General features: G+C 43.5%; 2 protein-coding genes across 4 annotated transcripts; one reads left to right on the forward strand and one right to left on the reverse strand.

The window, feature by feature from the left end:
• Nucleotides 1–684: 684 nt before the first annotated feature.
• Nucleotides 685–8,855, reverse strand: ube2g1a (ubiquitin-conjugating enzyme E2G 1a (UBC7 homolog, yeast)). The gene is made up of 6 exons (XM_077011786.1): nt 8,665–8,855; nt 5,243–5,345; nt 4,803–4,900; nt 4,115–4,293; nt 3,793–3,916; nt 685–2,360 (listed from the first exon to the last, which is right to left on the reverse strand). Exons 1-5 carry the CDS (start codon nt 8,708–8,710, stop codon nt 3,830–3,832), a joined length of 513 nt encoding a protein of 170 aa, XP_076867901.1. The 5' UTR covers nt 8,711–8,855; the 3' UTR covers nt 685–2,360; nt 3,793–3,829.
• Nucleotides 8,856–10,487: 1,632 nt separating this feature from the next.
• Nucleotides 10,488–23,363, forward strand: spns3 (SPNS lysolipid transporter 3, sphingosine-1-phosphate (putative)). 3 transcript variants are annotated; one of them, XR_013132301.1, is made up of 13 exons: nt 10,488–10,714; nt 13,861–14,107; nt 14,237–14,302; nt 15,114–15,250; nt 15,477–15,628; nt 16,551–16,617; nt 17,043–17,185; nt 17,572–17,724; nt 18,044–18,233; nt 18,335–18,400; nt 18,501–18,583; nt 18,726–18,824; nt 18,956–19,005. XR_013132301.1 is itself a non-coding variant. In XM_077011788.1 (13 exons), exons 2-13 carry the CDS (start codon nt 13,885–13,887, stop codon nt 22,715–22,717), a joined length of 1,524 nt encoding a protein of 507 aa, XP_076867903.1. In that variant the 5' UTR covers nt 10,489–10,714; nt 13,858–13,884; the 3' UTR covers nt 22,718–23,363. The 3 variants fall into 3 exon arrangements, 2 of the variants coding, with proteins under 2 accessions (XP_076867903.1, XP_076867902.1); XM_077011788.1 differs by lacking the exon at nt 18,501–18,583 and adding an exon at nt 22,662–23,363 and having other exon boundaries at nt 10,489–10,714; nt 13,858–14,107; nt 18,956–19,127; XM_077011787.1 differs by lacking the exon at nt 18,501–18,583 and adding an exon at nt 22,662–23,363 and having other exon boundaries at nt 10,489–10,714; nt 18,956–19,127.
• The last annotated feature ends 252 nt before the right edge of the window (nt 23,364–23,615 follow it).

Here is a 23,615-nt window from a genome sequence, read left to right on the forward strand (position 1 = left end):
TAATACCAACTTTGACTGAGACCTGAACAGCTCTATTATGTTAACATTACAAAATAAAATCCACAGAATTTCATAAAATGTACCAACCCTTGATGCTTTGTGACAGAAATGTTGGGTTTATATTGGGTTCTGAACAGAATGTTTAATTTAAGAGAGCAATTTTACAGTGTCATGGCTAATTAATTTCACAATTAATAAAAACATCTGAATCTCTTGATCATATATTTTCTATGGTAAATATGATCAGTAACTGGCAATCACGGCATCTCTAGTTCTTAGTAAACACAATGAGGCCATTCAAATGTTGGGTATCAAGTTTATAGACATAGTGATATCAATGCTTATATTGATCTTTACATATCTACAACACTGCATGGGGATCCTATGTGGCATCAGTGACCCATTTTTAATACCAACGGTATTGTTTCTTGCATATACCTTTACACTGTACACCAGCTGCAACCATCTGCATTTCATCAAACTTATTGTGTGGAAAAAAAAACTTATGTATTCAGAGGTATCTGCTTCTCTTGTGGCCACTTCTCTCTCTCTCTACACACACACACACTGTATATTATGACTTCTTGTAAGAAAGCATTATTCATTCACTCTTTTTCCTCTTTGTTGGATTATTGGAGATTTCATATTTATCAGTGCTACAATAAGACAACAGACTGAAAGAAATATTGGAAAAAAATTATATTTCAGAAGAACTCACTACAGAAGGTGACAACTTCCATAACATGAAAAATATACATCAGTATTTTGTCTTTGTACATTAGGCAAGAGAAACTGCAGTAGTCTGTTGGATCCAGAATAAAATTAAACCGAGAATAAAGGGTTTGGGGAAGAAGAGGAATAGTGAAACAAACATATTCATACTCTAGCATTCGAATGCGCGCGCGCACACACACACACACACACACACACACACACACACACACACACACCTTTCAAAGCAAATCCCAGAACTGCTTGTGAGAAACCTAGTTAAAGCATGCTTAACGAACCCTATCAAAAAGACACCACACTAAAGGAAAGGGGGGGGGGGGGGGGGGGGGGGAGCCCTGCAAAAGATTTTGCTCAAATAATGGAAGTTTATGCAAAAACTAAAAAGGTACCGTGTCCCTAAATCTTATCTGTCTACCAAAACGTAAAACGCAAGAGGATATTGGATATTCTAACACACAGACGGGTGGAGGGCTGGGGATTATTGCTACACCAAATTGTCAATATCTATAAGGTTTCGTAATGCTGGTACAAAGGGTTACAAAAGAAAAATTCACACAAGCACGACAAGATCGAGGTGCGTGGGGATCTCCAGACATCTTTCCCACGGGCTTCGGATCCAACGCAGGAGGTGCAGCGAGTCACGCCGTTTCAGTCAGAGGCACTTTTGAAAAGAAAGACAAAAAAAAAAAAAAAAAACAGAAAAAAACCCCTACGTGCGCACTCACACACATGCAGGCCATGGCGTTTGCCGGGCTGTCTCCGCCACGACTGCACCTCAAAAGCCCATGGAGTACGGCCCTTCTGCTCAGCAGCACGCTCTGCGGCCAAAGGCCAGGACTCCCCCCAAACCCCGAACCACCCTCCCCGAAAAGAAACGTGTTCTGGAAGAACCCCGTTGCCCAGTTGCTTACCAGTTGACCTCAAGTGTCCACTAATCAAAAAAAGTACCCCAACGTGACATGCGCACTTTATATAAAATCCAACACAGTACTGCTACCCACAAGCCCCACCCTCCCCGCCCCCAACCCGGAAACATAAGACCAGTCCGCGTGCCAATGATGAAACATGCCTTTCTGCTATTTTTTTGTTCCTAGTTCTTTTGTGAATGCAAGGCTCTCCGACATGGGGGATCTAAGAGGAAGAAGCCTTTCCCTTACGGTTTCCATAAACCTCGACTCTCCTTATGACCTGTAACAAAACATTCACACTAGATGATGGGTTACAGAGAGAGGGGGAAAATTAACGATACTCTTTAAGATTTTAAGAGGACTCAAACTCTAACTACAGAAAGCGCTATTTGGTACTAAGTGTCTTGCTGGATGGATAGGAACGGTTTAATATATTATCCAGTTATGTCTGTGCTATTTACAGGTCTTTACAATTTCTTTCCTGAAAGTTGTATCAGTCCATAGACTTGCGTAAAAATCTTGTGTTATGGTTTTTCCACTTCTTTTTTTCTTTTTCACGTTGGCACTTAAACTGGCATGTTCTGTCCATATCTGTGTGAGCCGTTATCGTTCTGTCGCATCATCAATGCCAGCCTGTTACTGCCAACGCTCAATCAAGACGAGTCCGGCAATAGGGTGGTAGAGTGCAGAAAAACAGTGCCATGTTTCTCGACTGGAGACCTGTTGGCAGAAAAGGAAAGTTTCACAAGACCCAAAAGGATCAGACTGCACAACATGCTAAAGCCCGTCGCTTGTGTAACTGAAGGGTACATTCACACTGGACAAATGTATTGTGCGCCCACAAAAACAGTATGTGGACAGCCCTCCTATTACAGGGCTCAGGTGTTTGACACATCCATTGCCAACAGGTATATAAACCCGAGTACATAGCCACGCATTCTCCACAGACACTTAACAACAGATTGTAGTTAAATGCCACAAGTCAGTTTATGAAAATTCTACCTTGGTCGACTCCACGTAGTATTGTGATATGGAAGTGTACAATAGCAACAACTCTACCACCATACAAACCTAGAGCAGGGCCACAGGAGTTCCGAAGAGCGTAGCGCATATCAAATAAAATAAAGTCATGTGTTGGGAATTTCAGGAGTTGGATATCCATGGTGGAGCAGCAGGGCACCACATCAAGATCACTACGTGCAACGCTGAACATGCCACCACTGACTCTGGAACGGTGGAAACCCAGTTTGCTGCATAGCAGGAGAACGCTACCTTCTGGAATACATAGTGCCAACAGTAATATTTGAGGAGGCATAAGGGTCTGTGTTTCAGGGCTTGGGCCCCTTGGTTGCAGCGAAGGGTAATGTTAACATTACAGTATACAAAGACGTTATAGACAATTACACGCTCGCAACTTTGTGGCAAACCAGGCCTTTAGTGGGTTGCACAGAGCCCCGATTACCCTGCAGCCTTGGGCTGAACGGGACGCATCAGTTGTGAGCCAGGCCTTCTGGTCCAACATTAGAGCCTGCCCTCATAATGCTCGTTTAACTGGACGGGCAGAAAGTCCATAGAGGAGCACTTGTTCTAGAATGAATCTCCACTGCAAAGTTCTGGAATGAAATCTCCAACAAGATCGTAAAAGGCATGACGGTTAGGTAACAGTTCTTATGCTGAAATGAAGTCATCTCGGCCAATTATTTTTAGCTTTGCCAACCTTGAGGAGAAAGGTTGGCATGGCGTTGCCTCTCAAAAACCTCAAGGAGGCAAGGTTTTCACAAAAAGCTGCATATCAAGCAGCATTAGGCTTTAAAGCACAGATGATAGTCAGTCTTTCTGCACTGGATGCTACATGAAGTCCCCTAAACTTGTTCAGACAGGTTAGCATTCACCACAGAAGCAATGAAGACAGCAGCACCACCACACACGCAGAGTGAGTGACGGCTCTAAACTCACGGGGGTTTCACTCTCTCCCCCCCGGCAGGTTCTGCTCATGAACTATAGGCACCGTGCACCTATAGCTACATTCCCTCACTGCAGTAGTATGGTGCAGTCTTCTTTCCTCTCAATGCAGTTTCTTTTAACCACAGAAGGGGGGGAGGGGTCATGCTTGCTGTAAACACACACGGTTAAAAGTGCAACCAATGCTTACCCTGAAAATAGTGACGCTACAAGCTGCTGGATGAACATCAGTCAAAGGCAGTTTCTTGGCTCTTTCGTACGCAACGGGCGACTTTCCGTTTGAATTCACCGTGCCTATCTTCCCGCCACTCTTTCTGAAATGGAGAACAGAGAAGTGAAAATATATACAGAACATCAAAGTATAACCGATTCGAAAATCTCCCATCACAATTCCTGGAGACAGTTTACTCCCATCCGATTATACTTTGATTCGTAGGTTACGCAGTACAGACTGCGAAGACGGAAGCTGCCTCCGGACCGAGAGCGTCTTGTACGGACAGAGGGGGACTTACCGCGGCGTCCACGTTGGCGGGGGAGTCTCCGTTAGGGTCGGCCAGCATGGATATGACGCTGATCATGATTGTCTCCACGGTGTGGATGGGGAGCCAGCGCTCCTCTGGCTTCTCATAACCGTACTTGTCCTCCCCCGGCTCGTGCAAAATAGAAATACAAACGTCACCGTTCTTGTCCACTGGAAACAAGACCATGGACAGGAAATTAGAAAAGGCACACTAAGTACAAAAGAGACAAGAGCTTTTACAATGAAACATGCAGTATTCTCAAGCGTCCCGATTCCTGAAACATGACTACATATGGAAAAGTGCAATAAACAAACAGTAATATGGCCTAATAACCCTCACTCCACATTTGAACTAATCAATGATTAGTTATGAACAATAACGGAGATATATTCTTCAACTGCAACCATTTTTGAGTTTATAAATGTCTTAATTGTGGTTATAATATGAAAAGAAAAACGTCTCATTTCAAAACCTTCTCTCTCAGATCTTTTACTAAATGCAAAAAGTTTGGGAATTAAACAATATAGATTTAACCTTCAACATCTTAACATGGAAGGAAACTATAAAATTGTGTGTGTGGAATTTCTTGTCTGGGCTGATAAGCTACACAGAAGGTAACAGAACCCAATTCTCCTTCACTGTGGGACCAACTAGTGCAGAAGCTGAAACCAATTCTTACCATTTGGGTGCCATATCTCTGTGATGAACTTCATTTTGGGCGGCCTGAGAGGATAGTCTTTGGGAAATGTGAGATGGGCTTTAAACACGCCACCTTCACTGCAGACACAAAACATGACATTAGCAAGCTGGACTAAAAGGCTGCCTTACCTTCTGCAAAATTGCATTAGTGCTTTACTGCCCACTGAGACAGACTGCAGAGTCCACAGCTCTAGCTGAATACATGATGGTATAAAAATGTTTTTTTTTTAATATATATATAAATAAAAATAACACCAAGTCAATCAGACCCAGCTCAAAGCTTAATCAGGATATGGAAAAAAACAGGACCATTAACTTCTCTTGATTTCTTACTTGTCCTTTGACATTTAAAAAGTAAAAAAAAAATGTTACCAGTTTTACTCCTTTCTGCAGTAAATATAGCAGATTGGTTGTACTTACTACAGTGTATCAGGAGGACCGATAATGAGCACTTCCCATCTGTACAGGTCATTATCATCTATTAGTCCTGCAGAGAAGCCTTCCACTGGGTTTTTATTCAACTCTGAAAGAGAGATAGAACTATTTCTTAATGATCTGGACAAACAGTTTCACAGTGGGTGTGTGTTACTCACACCAAGACACGCAACCCCTCCTTCCTTCAGAGCACTTCTGCAATTTTGGGATTTACTGTAATGAAAATGACTCTGTAAAAGGAATCTGAAACATGGAAGAATTGATTCCAATATCTTAAATTAAACCAAGGTGGCCTCCAACTCCAATCTTGTGGGATCCGTGACCAAACACAACCTGTTGTGTGCTTCCTGAATGTGGAAAAACAACAAGGTACAGTACCCTGATCTCAGATGAGAGGTGTCGTACCCCCATTTGTGGCTGTGCGCCAGGTCAAATGGTCAGAGTCTCTGTATAAATCTGTACAAGCAGGTGGTCTCACGTGGGAGTCATGTGCAGAGGCCTGGCACACGCCGCGGCATGTGCTCGCCTTTCGGAGGGCAGCAAACCCAAACGCGGCTGGGGTGGGTGAAGCCACGTGTGCTGATGAGCCAGCCGGCTGCCCGTGGTATCAGCTTTTAGAAGCAGACGGACCGCCGAAGCGTTCTGGCCGGGGCTCACTCACAGACCAGCAGAAGGAAAGGCAGGGAAAACAACGACTGTGGAGCAAACGGAGATCGTTAATAATCATGAAGCTAATTTGGGTGATTCTCAATAGTCTTGTAGTGTTGAACAACGGGGTAGGGGTAAAACCACAGATGGAACTGCCTGATATCACGCAACAGAAATTCAGGTCGATAACAGCAAAACAAAATTAAACAAATGTTGGACTGCAATGGGAAGACAAATATAAAGAAACTGATGCAAATCCTACATGAATCCAGCCTGAAAATAGAACAGTAGTGTTTTGTAGCCGCACACATCATGTGATGCATCATGTGACTACAGGCGTGTACAAACTACTCTAACCTGGCTGTTGAGTTTACCTGTACTCATCTTCACATTAATGATTACCATTATGTTCAAATGCAAATACCCATGGTCTTTGCATGGATATCATGTAGTTCTGATATACCTCTCCCTTACACAGAGATATGTGTGTTCTCTGTGCTGTCCTTTACACCTGCTCACTTAGGGCATGGTGTGTGTGAGGTGGGCAGCTGGTGTAACACTGATTTTCCACTGAAGTTCAGAAAAAGGAGAATAAGGTCAATATTACACAGATGTGGAATAAGAACTGCACTGAGTAAAAAATGCATACAACTAAATATCAGGACTATGAGCAGAGCCATACTGAGCAGAGAGACTTGTCAACAAACGTGTTTTATATGCATCCGCCATGTCCATGCAGGACACCAGTACAAAATTGCAAATACAATAACTACCTCAGCAAAAATATAATAAAAACAAAATTTACATTTCAAACTGAAATAACCCAAACAATTGAACCACAGCTCCCAGTATTACACGTACACTGAAAAAATGGCAGTGTCTCATCTCTAGGGAAAAACATAGCTGGCGTCCAGAAAAGAACCTGAAGGCAAAAGGAATTTCCATGATGATCCCATTTAACCGATGAGCCAGAGACCAAGACAAAGGCAGATCTGATTTGTAGGGCACTAAGGAAGCTAAAGCAGACATTTCCCCCCTTTCAAAGGAAACAATAATTTAATCTGTGACTAAAGCACAGGAAAAGCAGAGAAAATAATTCACTTTCTCCAATTTCCAGAACTGACTAATGACCTTTAATGGGTCATCAAGCAGGCAACGTTGTCACTTGGCTACTTGTTTGGTGCCTGAATTAATTGCAGCTATTTCTTCACCCCATATAAACACCTCATGCTCAGGCACTGCTATTTCACACCTTAAGACCCCCCCCCCCCCCCCCCCCCCCCATGAACTTAATATAAACAATTGTTTACGTCTTTTATTTCCCCTTCAACTTTGTGGCCAACTGCAAGGAATAGAACGGGGTGCGGTGGGTTAACCATCCTGGCATTAAGGAGAAAGAGTTCAAGACACGACTGCCCATCGCTTCAGTTGATCTGTTATCCAGAGCTCCAGCTTCAAGACAGAACGAACACGAGTCTGGAGACTGCCCGCTGTCCCGAGGCCCCCCTCCTCTGCATGGTCCTCAGGCAGGGACGTCCTGTGGCACGGTGTCAAGACAGGCTTAGAAGTCGCTCAACCTCAGTGGAGAACGTTTGGCAAGAAATAGCCACGCTGTTTATGCCTTGGTAGCAACTGTGGGGGGGTGGGCGCTACTTTATTGAGTTTTCTGGGCTACTGCTTAAGGGCAGAGGTATGGGGTTTCATAGGCAGCATTACACACCATTTACACTTTTGGTTACATTTGGTTAAAAAGGAGACTCAACGCGATTAGGAAAAAAAATAGCATTTTGTAGCATGACCCATTGGTGTGTGAGGTGCACATGGGGCCCAACGCAGTGGTGGGCACGTCCAGCAACACCTCAGCTAGAAGTAATCTGTCACTCATGGATCAGGTTGCCCAATCACTGGGAGTGTTAAACAAAGGACCAAAACAATGTAAAAGGACAGTTGAAAGATAAACAGATTGGGGGGTAAAGAAAGTGTGTTATACTCGGGAAATCGGTCTTCTAGCTGGCTGTAATTTGAATGCCGCTGGGGATCTCGAGTTACTGGTTATCTGATCAACAGCCATATGGCTACAGAGCGAGACGCTCGCTAGCACTAGCGTGCTAACTTTAGCGTGCTAGCTAGATCCAGGAGAAAAACAAAAGGGACTGATCACCCTACTGCAGCAGACACCTGCACACAGGAGCTGTGTCGCACAATCAAGTCGTTATCGCTCCTTCACAACACAATCACACAGCGACTGAAATTACAATCAACCACACTGCGACCCAGAATTAAACACACCGAGGCCTGGTGAGCGAGCGAAGAAAAGAAAGAGCGAGTCCTGCTAGCTCGCCGTAGCTAAACACACCCGAGTGTCTCGTTAGCCGGCTAATAGCCCAGCTAGGCGGCTAGCACGGTCAGCAACCCCGCAGCCGGCCGGCGGTGAGGCGAACAGGCCCGTTTCTGTGAACACGACACAGATACACCAGGTAAAGTTCTACACTCTTGAAACCCAGTATATGTGGCTGGACATACGTGAAGGAGACTGGGCACATATCTTCTAGTAGAGCGGACCCGTACACTGTTTCATTATGTGAGTGGTGTATAAAACACAGGCGTATAGGGCCGAAATGGAGTGATTAGTTCGATAGCAAGCACGCTAACCAGTTAGCCAGTTAGCTCGTATTCCCACAAGCAACTGGAAACGCACCGGATTGTAGCTAGCTTAGCTTCATTCGTATCAATCACTTGTCAACAGTCTTTCAAATTACCTGCTAGCTGTCTCCTGAGTAACAGTGCTGACTGGGGCTCCGTCATTGTTGTATATGTTGTGTTCTGAATCGACAGGTGTTTATTAAACTAAGGAGAAAACGCGGCCAATAAATATCGTCGGTGTCTGTCGGTCGGTTCTAGTCCGTTTTGCTCAACATTCTGATTCCGGCAGGCGCATGCGCAGTGCTTGCAATGAAGCCACGAGAAAAGAGAGCTCGAGGGCACTTATGGGCGTTGCGTTCGCGCATGTGCCAAAAACATCTATTTGTAATACAATAAACACTGGAGATTAGGTTGCACGCTTCACCTGATAATGGAACTAGATTAAATAAGAAATTTCTCCATTAGTGATGTTGATTTTGGAAATTGGATGACCGACATCAATATATATAGTAACTGTTCATTATAGTTAAGAATTAGTTATGTTGAATGTAATCAAATTGTGAGACGTAATTGTGGTGCATCTGAATGGAACTATCTTTATTGTATCTTTAAGGTCGAGTGAACTTGTTTCACCACTAGGTGGAGGCATCTGATTCAAAGATTGAAAGATTTCTGATTACACATAAAAGACGAAAGCTGACAAACGAAAATGAATAAAACCATAATAGAATTACATAAAAAACAAATACGCAACAAATTATTAGCAATACAAGAGAAAATAAATAAATAAATTATACTCTTATTCACTCATTTCAGTTTTTATGTTGCACATGTAGGCTATTTATTAAATCTTCAGTGAACTACGTTTAATTTGTTTAATTGTACGTTAATCTATACATATAGACATATACAAGTGTTAGGCGAAGCATTACCATTTTCCTCTGAGTTTTTTTTCTTTTTCATTCACTAAGCTTTCATATTAAGATATTGCTACAGACTGTTACTGTAACAGTTGTTCTACAGTTGTTCTAGCCAACTCACTACGGACAGTTAAGATGGTGCTTGGTATTTAGCTACAGATTTTGACTGTGCAAAGGGTCGATTTGAATTATTCTATAGCTAAGAGTAGCATGCACAAGTGAAATACTTAAATTGGTAAACTGAAAGTGTTCTCATGGTTTGAAATTGTTTACAATAAGGCCAACAAACAAACATCAGCATGACAGGTACATTGTGACTGGTGATTGGTTGGTTAGTGAGATGGTTGATTTTTTCCCAGTGGCTGACCAAGGTGCATCTCAAAGGTACTGGAACAGCATAGCAAAAGTCACATTTCCTAACTGCTTGGCAAATCAATTTCACAAGAAGAAAACATTTTTGGCATACACAGAGAGCCTTCAGCGGGGTTGCACAATATCAGCCCTTTCCTGTGGTGTGATCAAGTGACCGCTTCTGTTTAAGACCAAAACTCAGATCTTAAACGTTGGATGATGTGAAACTACGAGACATTAAAGACCCCCTCCCCCTTCCCTCCAGATTTCCCAGATGTACTGATATCTCTCTGTCAACAGTGCACAAGGGTTTAGCAGATCCAAACGAGGAGAACAAACACACTTGCATATTATATGATTTTATTACCAAGTTTACATGAATTTGAATTGAAGCCTAATCCTGACTGGGCTATTGTAAGGAAATATTTAACAACTCAGGATTGAACTTTATCTCTCATTAATTCCTGACAAGTGACAGCATCATCTTTCATGCTTTTTGAGTTTCACACTAAGAAATGAAGGGACTTTTACCATGGCAAAACACTATTAAAGTTGTGTTTGGCTTGGGCAGCCTACAGCTGACCAAAAGACTATGAAAAAAAACAACCCAAACCCCACAGTTGTCTGCTAACACACATTGCGTCACAAGGAGGAACTGTTTGTAACCATGTGACCACGGTGACAGGGCTCAGTTCTAACTTGATAATCGTACAAGTTCATCGAAGTTACTAGGACCTCTGCCATTGTTTGAAGAGTAGAAAAACCTCTACTGCCATCCCTAGCCACCACAACAGAAAAGGGATACGAAAGAAGAGGACGGAGGGAAAGAAAACAAACAACGCACAAACAACAAACATGGACTGATACAAGAAGCCAGGACTCCATACATTCTAATGTAAGCCAGTTATAACCAGTCACTATGTGTGCAGTATTTCTGCTAATCAGCTGTTCTTAAATAGCTAGTTATGTAATTTACAAAAAATTGGAAACATGGCAAAAATGATCCAAAGAGGAAATTTAAATGTGTTTGAAATGCCACCTTAGCGCACATCACTATCTCTGTGCCTCAAGAGCCGGCTGTGTACTTTGTCGAGTCAGTTAGATTGATTGCATGGAACCATGAAGTGATGACTCGGCCTGCAGGCTGGACATTGGTGTGGGTTCTGTCTGGCATTCCTGGGCCAAGAACAGCCCCGGATTTGTGCAGAATTTCACTTCCATGACTACTGCAAGACATCAATATCGGCAAAATAACTGTTAAGCAGTTTTTAAAACAGATTTTGACAAAGTACCACATACTGCATTATGAGAGTCTGAGGTTCATAGGTGTTGAATTGTGTGCGATGTGTGTTCTTATGCCATATATGGTATTTCTGATAGTATCTATCACTACCTCTGTCTACTGGTAGTGACGCCATACGTTCTATGACTGAATGAATGGAACTTGAAATGCAAGTTCTAAACTCTAAGGTACTTTCTTTGAGGTATTGGTCAAAGGTCTCAACAGTAGATTACAAGCTGTTCCTATTTTCCCTTCCATCCCATAAAGATGTGCAGAGAGAATCAACTTTTTGCTCTGATGGTTTGGATGTAAATGAATAACCAGGGGTTAAGCTGAGACAAAACGCTTCTGGCTCTCCTGATGGCATGATGGAGATTCTTGTGGAAGCCTGGTTTAACTGCACAGAGTCAAAAAAATGACAGCGCTTTTCTGAGCTAATTACATCCATGTACACTACCGTTCAAAAGTTTGGGGTCACTTAGAAATGTTCTTATTTTTGAAAGAAAAGCAGTTTTTTTTTCAATTTAGCTAACAATAAATGCATCAAAAATACACTCTATACATTGTTAATGTGGTAAATGACTATTCTAGCTGTAAACGTCTGGTTTCTGGTTTTTAATGCAATATCTACATAGATGTATGGAGACCCATTTCCAACAACCATCACTCCAGTGTTCTAATGGTACATTGTGTTTGCTAACTGTGTAAGGAGGCTATTGGATATTTAGAAAACCCTTGAAAACCCTTGTGCAAGTAGGTTAGCACAGCTGAAAACAGTTTTGCTGATTAGAGAAGCTATAAAACTGACCTTAAGCTAGTTGAGAATCTGGAGCATTACAATTGTTGGTTCGATTAAACTCACAAAATGGCCAGAAAAAGACAACTTTCAATTGAAACTCGACAGTCTATTCTTGTTCTGAGAAATGAAGGCTATTCCATGTGAGACATTGCCAAGAAACTGAAGATTTCCTACAATGGTGTGTACTACTCCCTTCAGAGGAGAGCACAGACAGGCTCTAACCAGAGTAGAAGGAGAAGTGGAAGGCCCCGCTGCACAACTGAGCAAGAAGACAAGTACATTAAGAGTCTCAAGTTTGAGAAATCGACGCCTCACAGGTCCTCAACTAGCAGCTTCATTAAATAGTACCCGCAAAACGCCAGTGTCAATGTCTACAGTGAAGAGGCGACTCGGGGATGCTGACCTTCAGGGCAGAGTTGCAAAGAAAAAGCCATATCTGGCTAATAAAAGAAAAAAGATTAATATGGGCAAAAGAACACAGACATTGGACAGAGGAAGACTGGAAAAAAGTGTTATGGACAGACGAATCAAAGTTTGAGGTGTTTGGATCACACAGACGAACATTTGTGAGACGCAGAACAACTGAAAAGATGCTGGATGAGTGCCTGACACCATCTGTCAAACATGATGGAGGTAATGTGATGGTCTGGGGTTGCTTTGGTGCTGGTAAAGTGGGAGATTTGTACAAGGTAAAAGGGATTTTGAATAAGGAAGGCTATCACTCCATTTTGCAACACCATGCCATACCCTGTGGACAGCGCTTGATTGGAGCCAATTTCATCCTGCAACAGGACAATGACCCAAAGCACACCTCCAAATTATGCACAAACTATTTAGAGAAGAAGCAGGCAGCTGGTGTTTTATCGGTAATGGAGTGGCAGCGCAGTCACTAGATCTCAACCCCATTGAGCTGTTGTGGGAGCAGCTTGACCGTATGGTACGAAAAAAGTGCCCATCAATTCAATCAAACTTGTGGGAGCGGCTTCTGGAAGCATGGGGTGAAATTTCTCCAGATTACCTCAGCAAATTAACAGCTAGAATGCCAAAGGTCTGCAATGCTGTAATTGCTGCTAAGGGAGTATTCTTTGACGAAAGCAAAGTTTAAAGTAGAAAATTATTTCAAAAAAAAAAAAAAACATTATTTCTACCCTGTCAGTATCTGCACTATATTTCTATTCATTTTGCAACTCATTTGATAAATAAAAGTATGAGATTTCAGGGAAAACACAAAATTGTCTGGGTGACCCCAAACTTTTGAACGGTAGTGTAGGTACTGAAATCTCAAATACTTCCTTTTTCCAAAAATCAACTTGGCTCAGCCCATCCCCCACTGCCACACACACACACACACACACACACTGAAGTACATCCATTGTTTGTGAGGCAACTAGCAAACAATGTTAGCTTTTTTCAATAAACGTGAAGGTTGAATGCAACGAAGGATGGAGTGCGTTTGGGGAATTTTCAGCCGAGGCCATTTTGTAGGCTTCTGAAGCTTAACTGCAAACTGCAGGCAAACTTGATTCACTAACAATTTCAAGCAAATCATTTCAAGGTAGAACAAAATGTCGCAGACTGAAGTCCCGGGTTACAGTAACTTGGGTTACAGTAACCTGGGTTGCTGTCAAGCCACTGCATGTATGGAGTGTGTATGTTCTCACTGCCTATGTGTGGGCTTCCTCCCATGATCCAAAGGTGTGTATGTGAGGTCAACTGGTGGCTCTTTTGCCATTTGCTCTTTTGTGAGATCAGCTGGTGCCTTTTGCTGCTGGGATAATCTCTGAATTGGATTAAGTGGTGTAGAAGATGAAAGGAAGAACAGTTTTATGCACCATAAAACTTCTTTAGGTTTGGAGAGTCACGGATCTCCAGTCCACGCTGCTGAACTGAATGGTGTGGTGTCGCTTCATTCCAGCCACGCTCAAGATTGCTCACAGGTTTTAAAATTTGTTTCCAGCAGAGGCGTGAGCACTGCTGGTTAAGCATGGAGGACACGTCCCCCATCGTGTCCGTCGAGCCCGGCGATGACGTGTCTCTCAGCTCGAAACCTAGGAGCCGGCAGTACGGCTCCGTCAGCCGCGAGCCTGCAGGGGGCGCCGTTTCCCCCGCGGACGCACCCGTCGTCTCTGCTAAGCGGGCGTACGTGGCCGTGGCGGTGCTCTGCTACATCAATCTGCTCAACTACATGGACCGCTACACCATTGCAGGTGATGCAGGGAATTCAGCCTCATATTTTTGTTTACCCAGGAATCCTTTCTTGTTTATTTGTTTGTTAATTGCAGCCCTTGGGCCATGGGCACACAAGTGAAAAAACATTTGGTTTGTGTGTGTTTCAGGAGTTCTGCCTAGCATCCAGGAATTCTTTAGCATCACCGACAGCACGTCCGGCCTACTACAGACAGGTATCAGTGTCAAGAAGGTCTGGAATGTCTGGGGCCAAACCACCACAGATGGGAGTCATGGAGATTTCTGTCATGTTCAGTATCAGTGTCCCTGTTGGGGTGTTGAGCTGTTGGGGTGTGAAGGTTGCATAGCACAGGTTCCTGTCTCTGCATTTAACAGTATGCTCTGTATGTGTGGTGTATAAGGGATCACTACATCTGTTTCTGTAGCAATCACTTCTAACCACTTCCTGTTCACTTGGGTAAGATAGATATATTTGGGCCTGATATTCTCACACTCGTTCAACTCCCTGAGTCATGGGGAGACAGTGCTGTGTTGAGAACGATCTGCTATGAGATAATGTCTTGACGACAGTGTCTCTCGAAGTTAGGAAATGAGTAGGGCTGAATGTGGTAAGGGGTTGCTAGCCAGTCCAGGGCGGTATGACTCACTCACTTACAAAACAAACGTAGAATTAAACATAAGTCAACATGTCGCTTTGACCCTTGATGTTGTCCGATGTTGTTTTTTTTTTTTTTGGTATCAGCCTTGATATCAAAGTTTGCATGGACATCCATTCCCAAATGATCCAAGCACAAAGTCAGCTTCACAGGAGAACCATCAGCTACACGAACTTGCTTTTTGTGTGATATGCAATGCATTTGCACCAACTGGTTCTCCTGCAGTATAAAAGAGGAACCTGTTTAATGACACTTATCATTTACCCACAAACATTACAGCCCTTTTTGTTTATTCTAAACCATTATTGGATGCATGAGAGGCGATATTTAGTCTGAACTCATCGTTATTAAAATACTCTCTTGTTTACAGTTTTCATCTGTAGCTTCATGCTGTTGGCCCCTGTCTTCGGTTACCTTGGAGACCGGTACAACCGGAAGGCGATCATGGTGGCAGGAATGGTTGTGTGGCTTGTGACAACACTGTGCAGCTCTTTTGTCACTAAAGAGGTGCCAGCTCCACTCTTAGCAGACATTCAGCACTTCAGTTATCTTACACTGTAATCTCATAACCACTATATTGAGACACAGTTGTGGGCAGGAAACGTAGTTATACATCACAGGCCATTTTCATGCTAGTCTCTCACTCTGTACACATAATGTAACAGTCTGCACCTTTCTCTTGGGCAGCAGGCCCTGTAAGTCACCACGCTGACCCGTATCTTTCTGGCCGCAGTATTTCTGGGTGCTGGTGCTGACGCGGGCCTTGGTTGGCACGGGAGAGGCGAGTTACTGCACCATTGCGCCCACCATCATCGGAGACCTGTTCATCGGCTCCCAAAGATCCATCATGATCTCCTTCTTCTACATCTTCATCCCAGTAGGAAGGTGAGGGTGGAACATAAGAAGGAACGTGAATGTCTAAGTGAATTAAAAAATATCTAAATCGTGGGAGCTGAAACTCTTTGAGGGGAAAATGGTGAATGAAATGCTGAAAGCAATACTGAATTCCTGTCAGAACCGAATGGAAAACCACCTCGAACCACAAGTACCTCAGAACTAGGATGCATTCCTCTGTGGGCTGCTGTCAAAGTGCAAACCACAAAAGACCTCACTGCATTTCAGTCAGGAACAGTGTGGCATTCATGTCAGAATGAAATGGAATCACAGTCCAATCACAGCCCACACCTGAATTCTGGAGGCGGTCCATGATACAGGGCCATACAGACCACAAGATTCCTACTTTCCATTTTCTCTGTGTCACTGTTTAAACACTGAATTTCACTTTGCTCACTGTAATGGTTAAATTACAGTAAGGAATATATGTTTGAAGTGCAAAGTAATATAGTCACAAAATACATTTCATTACATGCAAAAAGCAATGTATTGTTTTACAGTAAAGAGGTCAAATGATCTGAGAACAGTATGGTTTAACTTTTCATTCTGGAATGTATTCAACATATTACTGAGAGCAACATCATGTGTGTATTGCATCTTCACCTCCACTGTTGCCATTCTGAACACTCCTGTTGCTGTTCGTCCTATCCTGTTTCTGTGACGTTCTTATTACACATGAAAATAAAAAATAGGCCTGGCCTTTCAGCACAAAACAGACGTGGCCCTCAGATTCAGGCCAGTTCCTCTGAGTCCCACTCCCCTCCTAGAGTTTCACGATCACTCCTCAAACCACAACCAACTAAAGGCACGCTCCCCACCTGTAAGAAGATACCACACATTGCCAGGTTTGTAGACGTTACACCTAACTACCCATAATGACCCCCCCCCCCCCCCCCACTTGTCCCACCCACAGTGGTCTTGGCTACATCCTGGCAGCACAAATCGCGAGTGCGACAAGAGACTGGCGCTGGGCCCTCAGGGTAAGACGCTCCTTTAAAATCTTGGGAAATCAGGACATAGTTGATGTTTTCACAGAGGGGTTCGGCTGCGCCAGACACGGCATGCAGACGTCACGCCTGTCCTGTGATTGGCTCTCCGGAGGATCATGGGAGATGGCCTTAACACCTTGGGGCTTTTAAACTTAGCTGTGCTCACTTCGATTGGAGATTCTCTAATATCTGAACATGTACTTCGTGTTCTCGGTGGGGCTATAACATTTCCACCTATTTGCTGTCTTGCTATGAATAGAGTCTCCTTGAGCCGCACATGCCTTCTCGTAAAATTCAGCTTTAAAAGGTTTTATACCCATTTAATCATTGGAGCCCAACAGAAATAGAGGTCATTTTGGGCAGTTAGAACTGATCTAAAACTGATCCAGCTAACGCTGGCGCTTGCTCTACCGCAGCTCAACCCCATCCTGGGCGTGGTGGGCCTCGTCCTGCTGGTGATCTTCACCCCCAACCCCCCTCGAGGAGCCGCCGAAGCTCACGGGGCTGCGTGCATGGAGCAGACGTCTTACCTGGAGGACGTCAAGTATCTCCTCAGGAAGTGGGTAACGCTAAACAGAACAGCATGGAGAGAAAAGGCCACAAGTTACCATAGAGACAATTATGGACTGTTAAAAGAGCTTTGCGTTTTGTGAACAAAACTGTCCCATATGGGAAAACTAGAGAAAGAAATGGGGTAACATACCTTATCAGGACACCCAAAACAGTCCTTACAAAGTTGTTTTTAGACAAAAGCTACATGTTTTAAACTGAAGGGGAAAAACATGTCCTTACAGTTACTGGGGTTCAGATTGGGTTTAACCACTAAAACAGTCAGTCTTCGTAAATTCCTATTACATATTGATATTATGCATTTATAATGCACGTATGTTGTATGTTTGGGTCCATGCCGTGACTGTGTTGGTGTTTTGGGGGTTTCTCCTCCAGCCGGAGCTTCGTGTGGTCCTCCCTGGGAGTGACGGCCATGGCGTTTGTCACAGGGGCGCTGGCATTTTGGACGCCCACCTTCCTGTCTCGTGCTCGGGTCAAGCAAGGCATCATGGCCCCCTGTGTGGAAGAGCCCTGCGACCCCTCCGACAGGTGTGCACACTACAGCCTTTGACCTGTGTCTTCTTGTCACATGACACCAGTTGAAATTTTGCCACAGTGCTATAAGGAGAGAATTTTTCCTAATCAAAACTAATAGCTGCTTAACATTAATATATACATAGGTCAGACTTCACTTCATACTAATTATATATCTCATATGACACTCAGGTTACATACAGGTCTGGTGTAGGTGTCAAATTATCTGGTGTTTTAATTTGAAACACCCCTTGGATGGGGTTGGGGGGGGTTTTCTTTTTCTATTCCTAGAATTTCTATTCTATTTCTATTTACTGTGTCTGTGTTGACACAGCTTCATCTTCGGCGCCATCACAGTGGTGACGGGCATCGTCGGGGTGTTTGTGGGCACTTCCATATCCAGGAGGCTGCGTGACCGGGTGCCCAGCGCTGACCCCATCATCTGCGCAGTGGGCATGCTCAGCTCCTCCCCCTGCCTCTTCCTGGCAGTGGTCCTGGCGGCCACCAGCATCCCCGCCACTTACGTATGCTTGACCCCGTGACCCCGGGACCCTTTGATCTGTACAAATTCTCATTTTTAAAAATTTGTCCAAATTCTCATTCATCTGCTTGTTTGATTTTTCAGACATTCATTGGTATCGGAGAGGTTCTGCTTTCGCTGAACTGGGCCATTATAGCCGACATCCTGCTGGTAAGAGTTTGAAGAGCGTCAGTGCAAGAAGACAAGAATCTCACATGTTTCACACTCTCATAACGGAGCTCACACTCTCGTGATGTATCTCACCTGACAGAGTAGACAGAACACGGGGATCGCAGCGACAGGGTCATGGGTTCGATTCCCACAGCACACACATAATGTCGTATTAATCAATATGTAAGTTTCTCGCGATAAAAGCATTTGCCAAATGTTGATTATGTCCAAAGCCCATCTCAGAAATAACTGATCAGTTAAACTTATAACAAGGGTATAACATCATAATTTTAACTGTGTCCTGTCTTTTCTTTTGACATTTTAGTATGTCGTAATACCAACCAGAAGGGCAACCGCCGAAGCCTTACAAATTATGGTGTGTCATCTCCTTGGCGACGCAGGGAGTCCTTATCTCCTTGGCACAGTAAGCACATGCTGTAGATATGGAAACAACAATCGAACCACAGAAATGTGGCATCGCACTTGACCCAGGAATGCAGGTGCAAGCTAATCACGATGCCTCTGTGTGTGTGTGTGTGTGTGTGTGGCATGCAGATCTCCGATACCGTCAGCAAGTTAAAGCCCAACTCTCCAGAGTGGCGCTTCTATAGTCTGGAGTACAGCGTTCTGATCTGCCCCTTCGTCGGGGCCCTGGGGGGCCTCTTCTTCCTCCTCACTGCCCTTTACATCAAAGAGGACCGCAAGGCCGCAGAGATGCTGACGAAAGGTAGTAAGACCTGTAGTAAGAGCTCTGGTATGTGCTGTAATAAGTGTGGTAGTATGTACTTTAGTATGTACTATAATATGTGCTGCAGTATGTACTGTATTATGGGAGAATGATATGGGCATTACCAGTGAACAGAAAAGCACAAACACTAAAGCTACTAATACCTGAAATTATTTCACTGGCTCTTTCACCAGTCACCTGGATTTGAGATTCGAACACAGTGTGTCTGTACAAATATTATTGCAATGTATATACACACACAGTCCTCCTTCCTATAAAAACAAGCTTCCATCTTTAACAAAGCAAACAAACAAGCAACATATGGCAGTCCTGCTTAGGCCCTCAGGCTCCTCCCTCACAGGCTGGTCGAAAGCTCCCATTGGCTACTCAAAATACAGTGTTAAAACAAAGCTCCCTCATTTGTCCATAGCCTGGTATCTAGGACCACATCGCACAAGGACAGAGAAAGAGAAAAAAAGCAACAAAAAAAAAGGACATTGTGACATTTCACAATATCAAAGATATATAAGATAATCTACCCCTTAAACAGCTCAACAAGCCATTGCTTAACACTACAACACATGAAGCAGCACATAGCAGAATTATAGGACACATATTTAATAACCAGTCATTTATAGCACATTCACATTATGTTGCAGCATAATTTTATGATTTATTCTCCATATGCAACACAAAGCCCTTTTGGTTTGTAACACTCCGCACAGCTAAACACAGGGTTCAGCAGCACACATGTGAGACCAAGCAATCTGGGATGTGTGCTCTAATGTCTTAATTCAATTACAGGTTATAATTAAGGGAGGGAGAGGAATGCACAGAGAGGGAGGGAGGGAGGGAGAGAGAGATAGAGAGAGAGATTTTTTGTGGGCGCAGTGAAAGGCAGCATTGTTTCCTGTGGCCTTTCTACCTCCCTCTCCTTCTCCCAAAGATTTACAAAGCGCTCAGTCTTTCTCTACGTGGATCCCAGGGCGTGCGGACCCTGACTCTTCTGAATTAAAGAGTGGATCCCAGGGCGTGCGGACCCTGACTCTTCTGAATTAAAGAGTGGATCCCAGGGCGTGCGGACCCTGACTCTTCTGAATTAAAGAGTGGATCCCAGGGCGTGCGGACCCTGACTCTTCTGAATTAAAGAGTGGATCCCAGGGCGTGCGGACCCTGACTCTTCTGAATTAAAGAGTGGATCCCTGCGCGACCACCCAGCACCACATGTACTTCTAGAACAAGGATTCATAGCTCGTGCCACGGAGCACAGACCGCATTCCAAAAAAGTTGGGACACTAAACAAATTGTGAATACAAACTGAATGCAATTATGTGTAGATGGCAAATATCAGTATTTTATTAATAATAGAACATAGATGACAGATTAAAAGTTTAATCTGAGTAAATGTAACATTTTAAAAGGAAAAATATGTTGATTCAAAATTTCACAGCGTCAACAAAGTAGCAGTAAGTGTGTAACGTATGTCGTAGGCAGAAGTGACGCAAACGCAAATGAATGAATATTTATTAAAAAGGAGACAAACAAAGGCTACACTACAACGTAGAAGGCAGAGAGGGATAACAATCAGACGGGAGCACGAGACAACTAGATAAAGATGACAAGTACAGGATCATAAACTAAACGTAGGACTATAATATAACCAAGCGGGCAGCGACTAATGGAAGAGAGAAGAGAAACACAACAGACAACGGACAAGAGACTTAACCAGACTACTGAACACAACAAGAGTAACCGTAAACAAATAAGCAAACTAGAATACAGAGGAATACAACTAGAGATTAACAAAAGCGATAGGGAAACAAACCACAAAACAAATGATAAATGAGACAGACTACATGGAGCAGAGCAGAAGGGCAATGGGGAGAAAACATAAACTAACAGTAGCAACCAGGGACAAAACTAAGAGCAAGAGCAGGCATAAACTACACAGGGAAACACGTAAGAGAAGCAGAGCAAGGAGGGACTCGTATACAATGACCGACGATGGTAGACAGGGCAGGGGAAACTAAATACACGACAACCAGGGAAGAAAACGAGACACAGGTGGACACACTGAGGATGGGGGCGTGGCAGACAGAAGGGAAACCAAGGAAACGGGGAAACTAGGCGGGGGAGGAGGCCGGAGCTGGACGTGACAAAGCTGGAAAAAGGAAATTGAGCATATAACAAACAGCTGGAAGACCAATTAACACTAATTAGGTTAATTGACGACACGATTGGGTTTAAAAAGAGCTTCTCCGGCTCCCTGAAGCCAAGATGGTAAGAGGATCAGTAATTCCACCATTGTTGTGCAGAAAGATAGTTCTGCAATACTAGAATGGTGTTACCCAGTGTAAAATAGCAAAGAAGTTATCATAATCAACCGTGCATAACAACATCAAAATATTCAGAGAATCTGGAACAATCGCTGTGGGTCATGGCTGTAAAACTCTACTGGATGCTTGTGATCTCCAGGCCCTTAAACGTCACTGCACCTCAAACAGGAACGCCACTGTCAAGGAATTAACAGAATGGGCTAAGGAATAGATCCAGAAAGCATTGTCAGTGAACACAATCCACCGTGCTATCCGCCGTTACCAGCTGAAACTCTACAGTGCAAAGAGGAAGCCATTTCTAAACAAGCTCCACAAGCTGAGATGTTTGCACTGGGCCAGGGGTCATTTAAAATAGAATTTGGTAAAATGCAAGACTGTTCTGTGGTCAGATGAGTCACAATTTGAAGTTCTTTATGGAACACTGGGACGCCTTGTCATCTGAACCAGAGAGGACAAAGATAACCCAAGTTGTTATCACTGATGGTATGGGGTTGCATGAGTGCTTGAGGCATGGTCTGCTGGCATGTCTGGAAAGGCACCATTAATGCAGAGAACTATGTTCAGGTTCTAGAACAACATGTGCTCCCATCTAGACGTCGTCTCTTTCAGGGAGACCCTGCATTTTTCAACAAGATAATGCCAGACCACATTCTGCAGCAATCACAACATCATGCCTACGTAGGAGAAGAATACGGGTCCTGAAATGGCCAACCTGCAGTCCAGATCTTTCACCTAAAGAGAACATTTGGTGCATCATAAAGAGGAAGGTGCGACAAAGACGGCCCAAGATGATTGAACAGTTAGAGGCCTTGTATTAGACATGAATGGGAGAGCATTCCTATTTCTAAACTTGAGAAACTGTTTCTCCTCTGTCCCCAGACGTCTGTTGAGTGTTGTAAGAAGAAGGGGGGATGCCACACAGTGGTAAAAATGGCATTGTCCCAACTTTTTTGGAATTTGTTGACCCCATGAAATGTTGAAACAACATATTTTTCCCTTAAAATGATACATTCTCTCAGTTTAAACTTTTGATCTGTGATAGTTTTTATTCCACTCACAATTTGTTTTAACTTTTTTGGAATCCGGTTTGTACTAACGCTACCGACATGCGTCCGTGTCATCTGAGAGACGAGGTGTCCGTTGTGCTGACAGGCTGTGTTCTTGTTCTCCGCATGTTTCCGTGCCCCGTCTGCCTTAGCCTGCGTCCCACCTGAGACCCCGACCCAGACAGAGGGCGTCACAGAGTCGGTCTGAGTCGTCGTGTTTACAGCGATACAGCCGTGGAGCGTCTTCAGATCGACGGCCAACAGACATTTCTTTCGATCTGATTCGGTGATCGTTCTTTTTATTTGCTTGAATGTGATTAATCTTTCGCATGTGTGCCTGCCAACATTGTGTCTTTACAAACAAACCCCACAAGCACACATTCGGTTACTCACGTTAAACACATTCCACTAAGCATAAATTCCCTGATCAACAGTCAGGTGCAGCTCAGTATTCCCCTCTTATAAAATTATTATCTTATATATGTATATTATATTAAGTAGATCCAGTAGGACTATATATGGTTATGATCAAAACAGTGCTGACCATGAAGTCTCTTGTTCTTCCTGGTCTTTCACTGGGACTAATAGAAGTACAGTCATCAACCTGTTTTAATGGTCGAAAGGCAACCAAGGCAGCATAATGTATAGCACATATAAAACAGCCCCTTAAGATTCTTGCTTCCTGTTTATCCACAGACCGAGAAACATACCTGATAGAATCTCTTATTTTATTTAAATGTTACTACTTTAAAATAAATGTATAATGTATGAGCCGACAATGTTATTTTTGTTATACATGAGGTTATTTTTGTTGAACGCAATAAAAATTACAGACGTGTAATGCCACAATTTTACCACAAGGAGGCACTGTACTCTTACTTGTAAGTAGCCATGCAACGAATATAGCCTACAACAAATCAAAATGCTTGAACATTCTCATTTTGCTCAGCATATGCAGGCTACTGAAATGATTAATCACCTTTGGATCTGCTACACTGCAGTTTTAGATTAACTGCCTTAATGTTCATCTGTGCTGTGAGTCAGGAGATCTGGGGCTATCTGTGAGATCTGGCTCATCAGCTGATGTGATAAAAGTAATTAAAGAT

The sequence above is a fragment of the Brachyhypopomus gauderio genome, chromosome 7 (genome assembly GCF_052324685.1).
Source record: "Brachyhypopomus gauderio isolate BG-103 chromosome 7, BGAUD_0.2, whole genome shotgun sequence".
Classification (NCBI taxonomy): domain Eukaryota; kingdom Metazoa; phylum Chordata; class Actinopteri; order Gymnotiformes; family Hypopomidae; genus Brachyhypopomus; species Brachyhypopomus gauderio.

Bases quoted from the DNA above. Each gene is read 5' to 3' on its own strand.
- ube2g1a (XM_077011786.1), bottom strand. From the start codon at position 8,710: ATGACGGAGCCCCAGTCAGCACTGTTACTCAGGAGACAGCTAGCAG. The intron at 5,346-8,664 runs GTAATTTGAAAG...TCTCTCTTTCAG, and splicing joins ACTCAGGAGACAGCTAGCAG to AGTTGAATAAAAACCCAGTG. The intron at 3,917-4,114 runs GTAAGTCCCCCT...TCTCCATTTCAG, and splicing joins CCGCCAACGTGGACGCCGCG to AAAGAGTGGCGGGAAGATAG.
- spns3 (XM_077011788.1), top strand. From the start codon at position 13,885: ATGGAGGACACGTCCCCCATCGTGTCCGTCGAGCCCGGCGATGACGTG. The intron at 16,618-17,042 runs GTAAGACGCTCC...GCTCTACCGCAG, and splicing joins ACTGGCGCTGGGCCCTCAGG to CTCAACCCCATCCTGGGCGT. The intron at 17,725-18,043 runs GTGTGCACACTA...GTGTTGACACAG, and splicing joins CCCTGCGACCCCTCCGACAG to CTTCATCTTCGGCGCCATCA.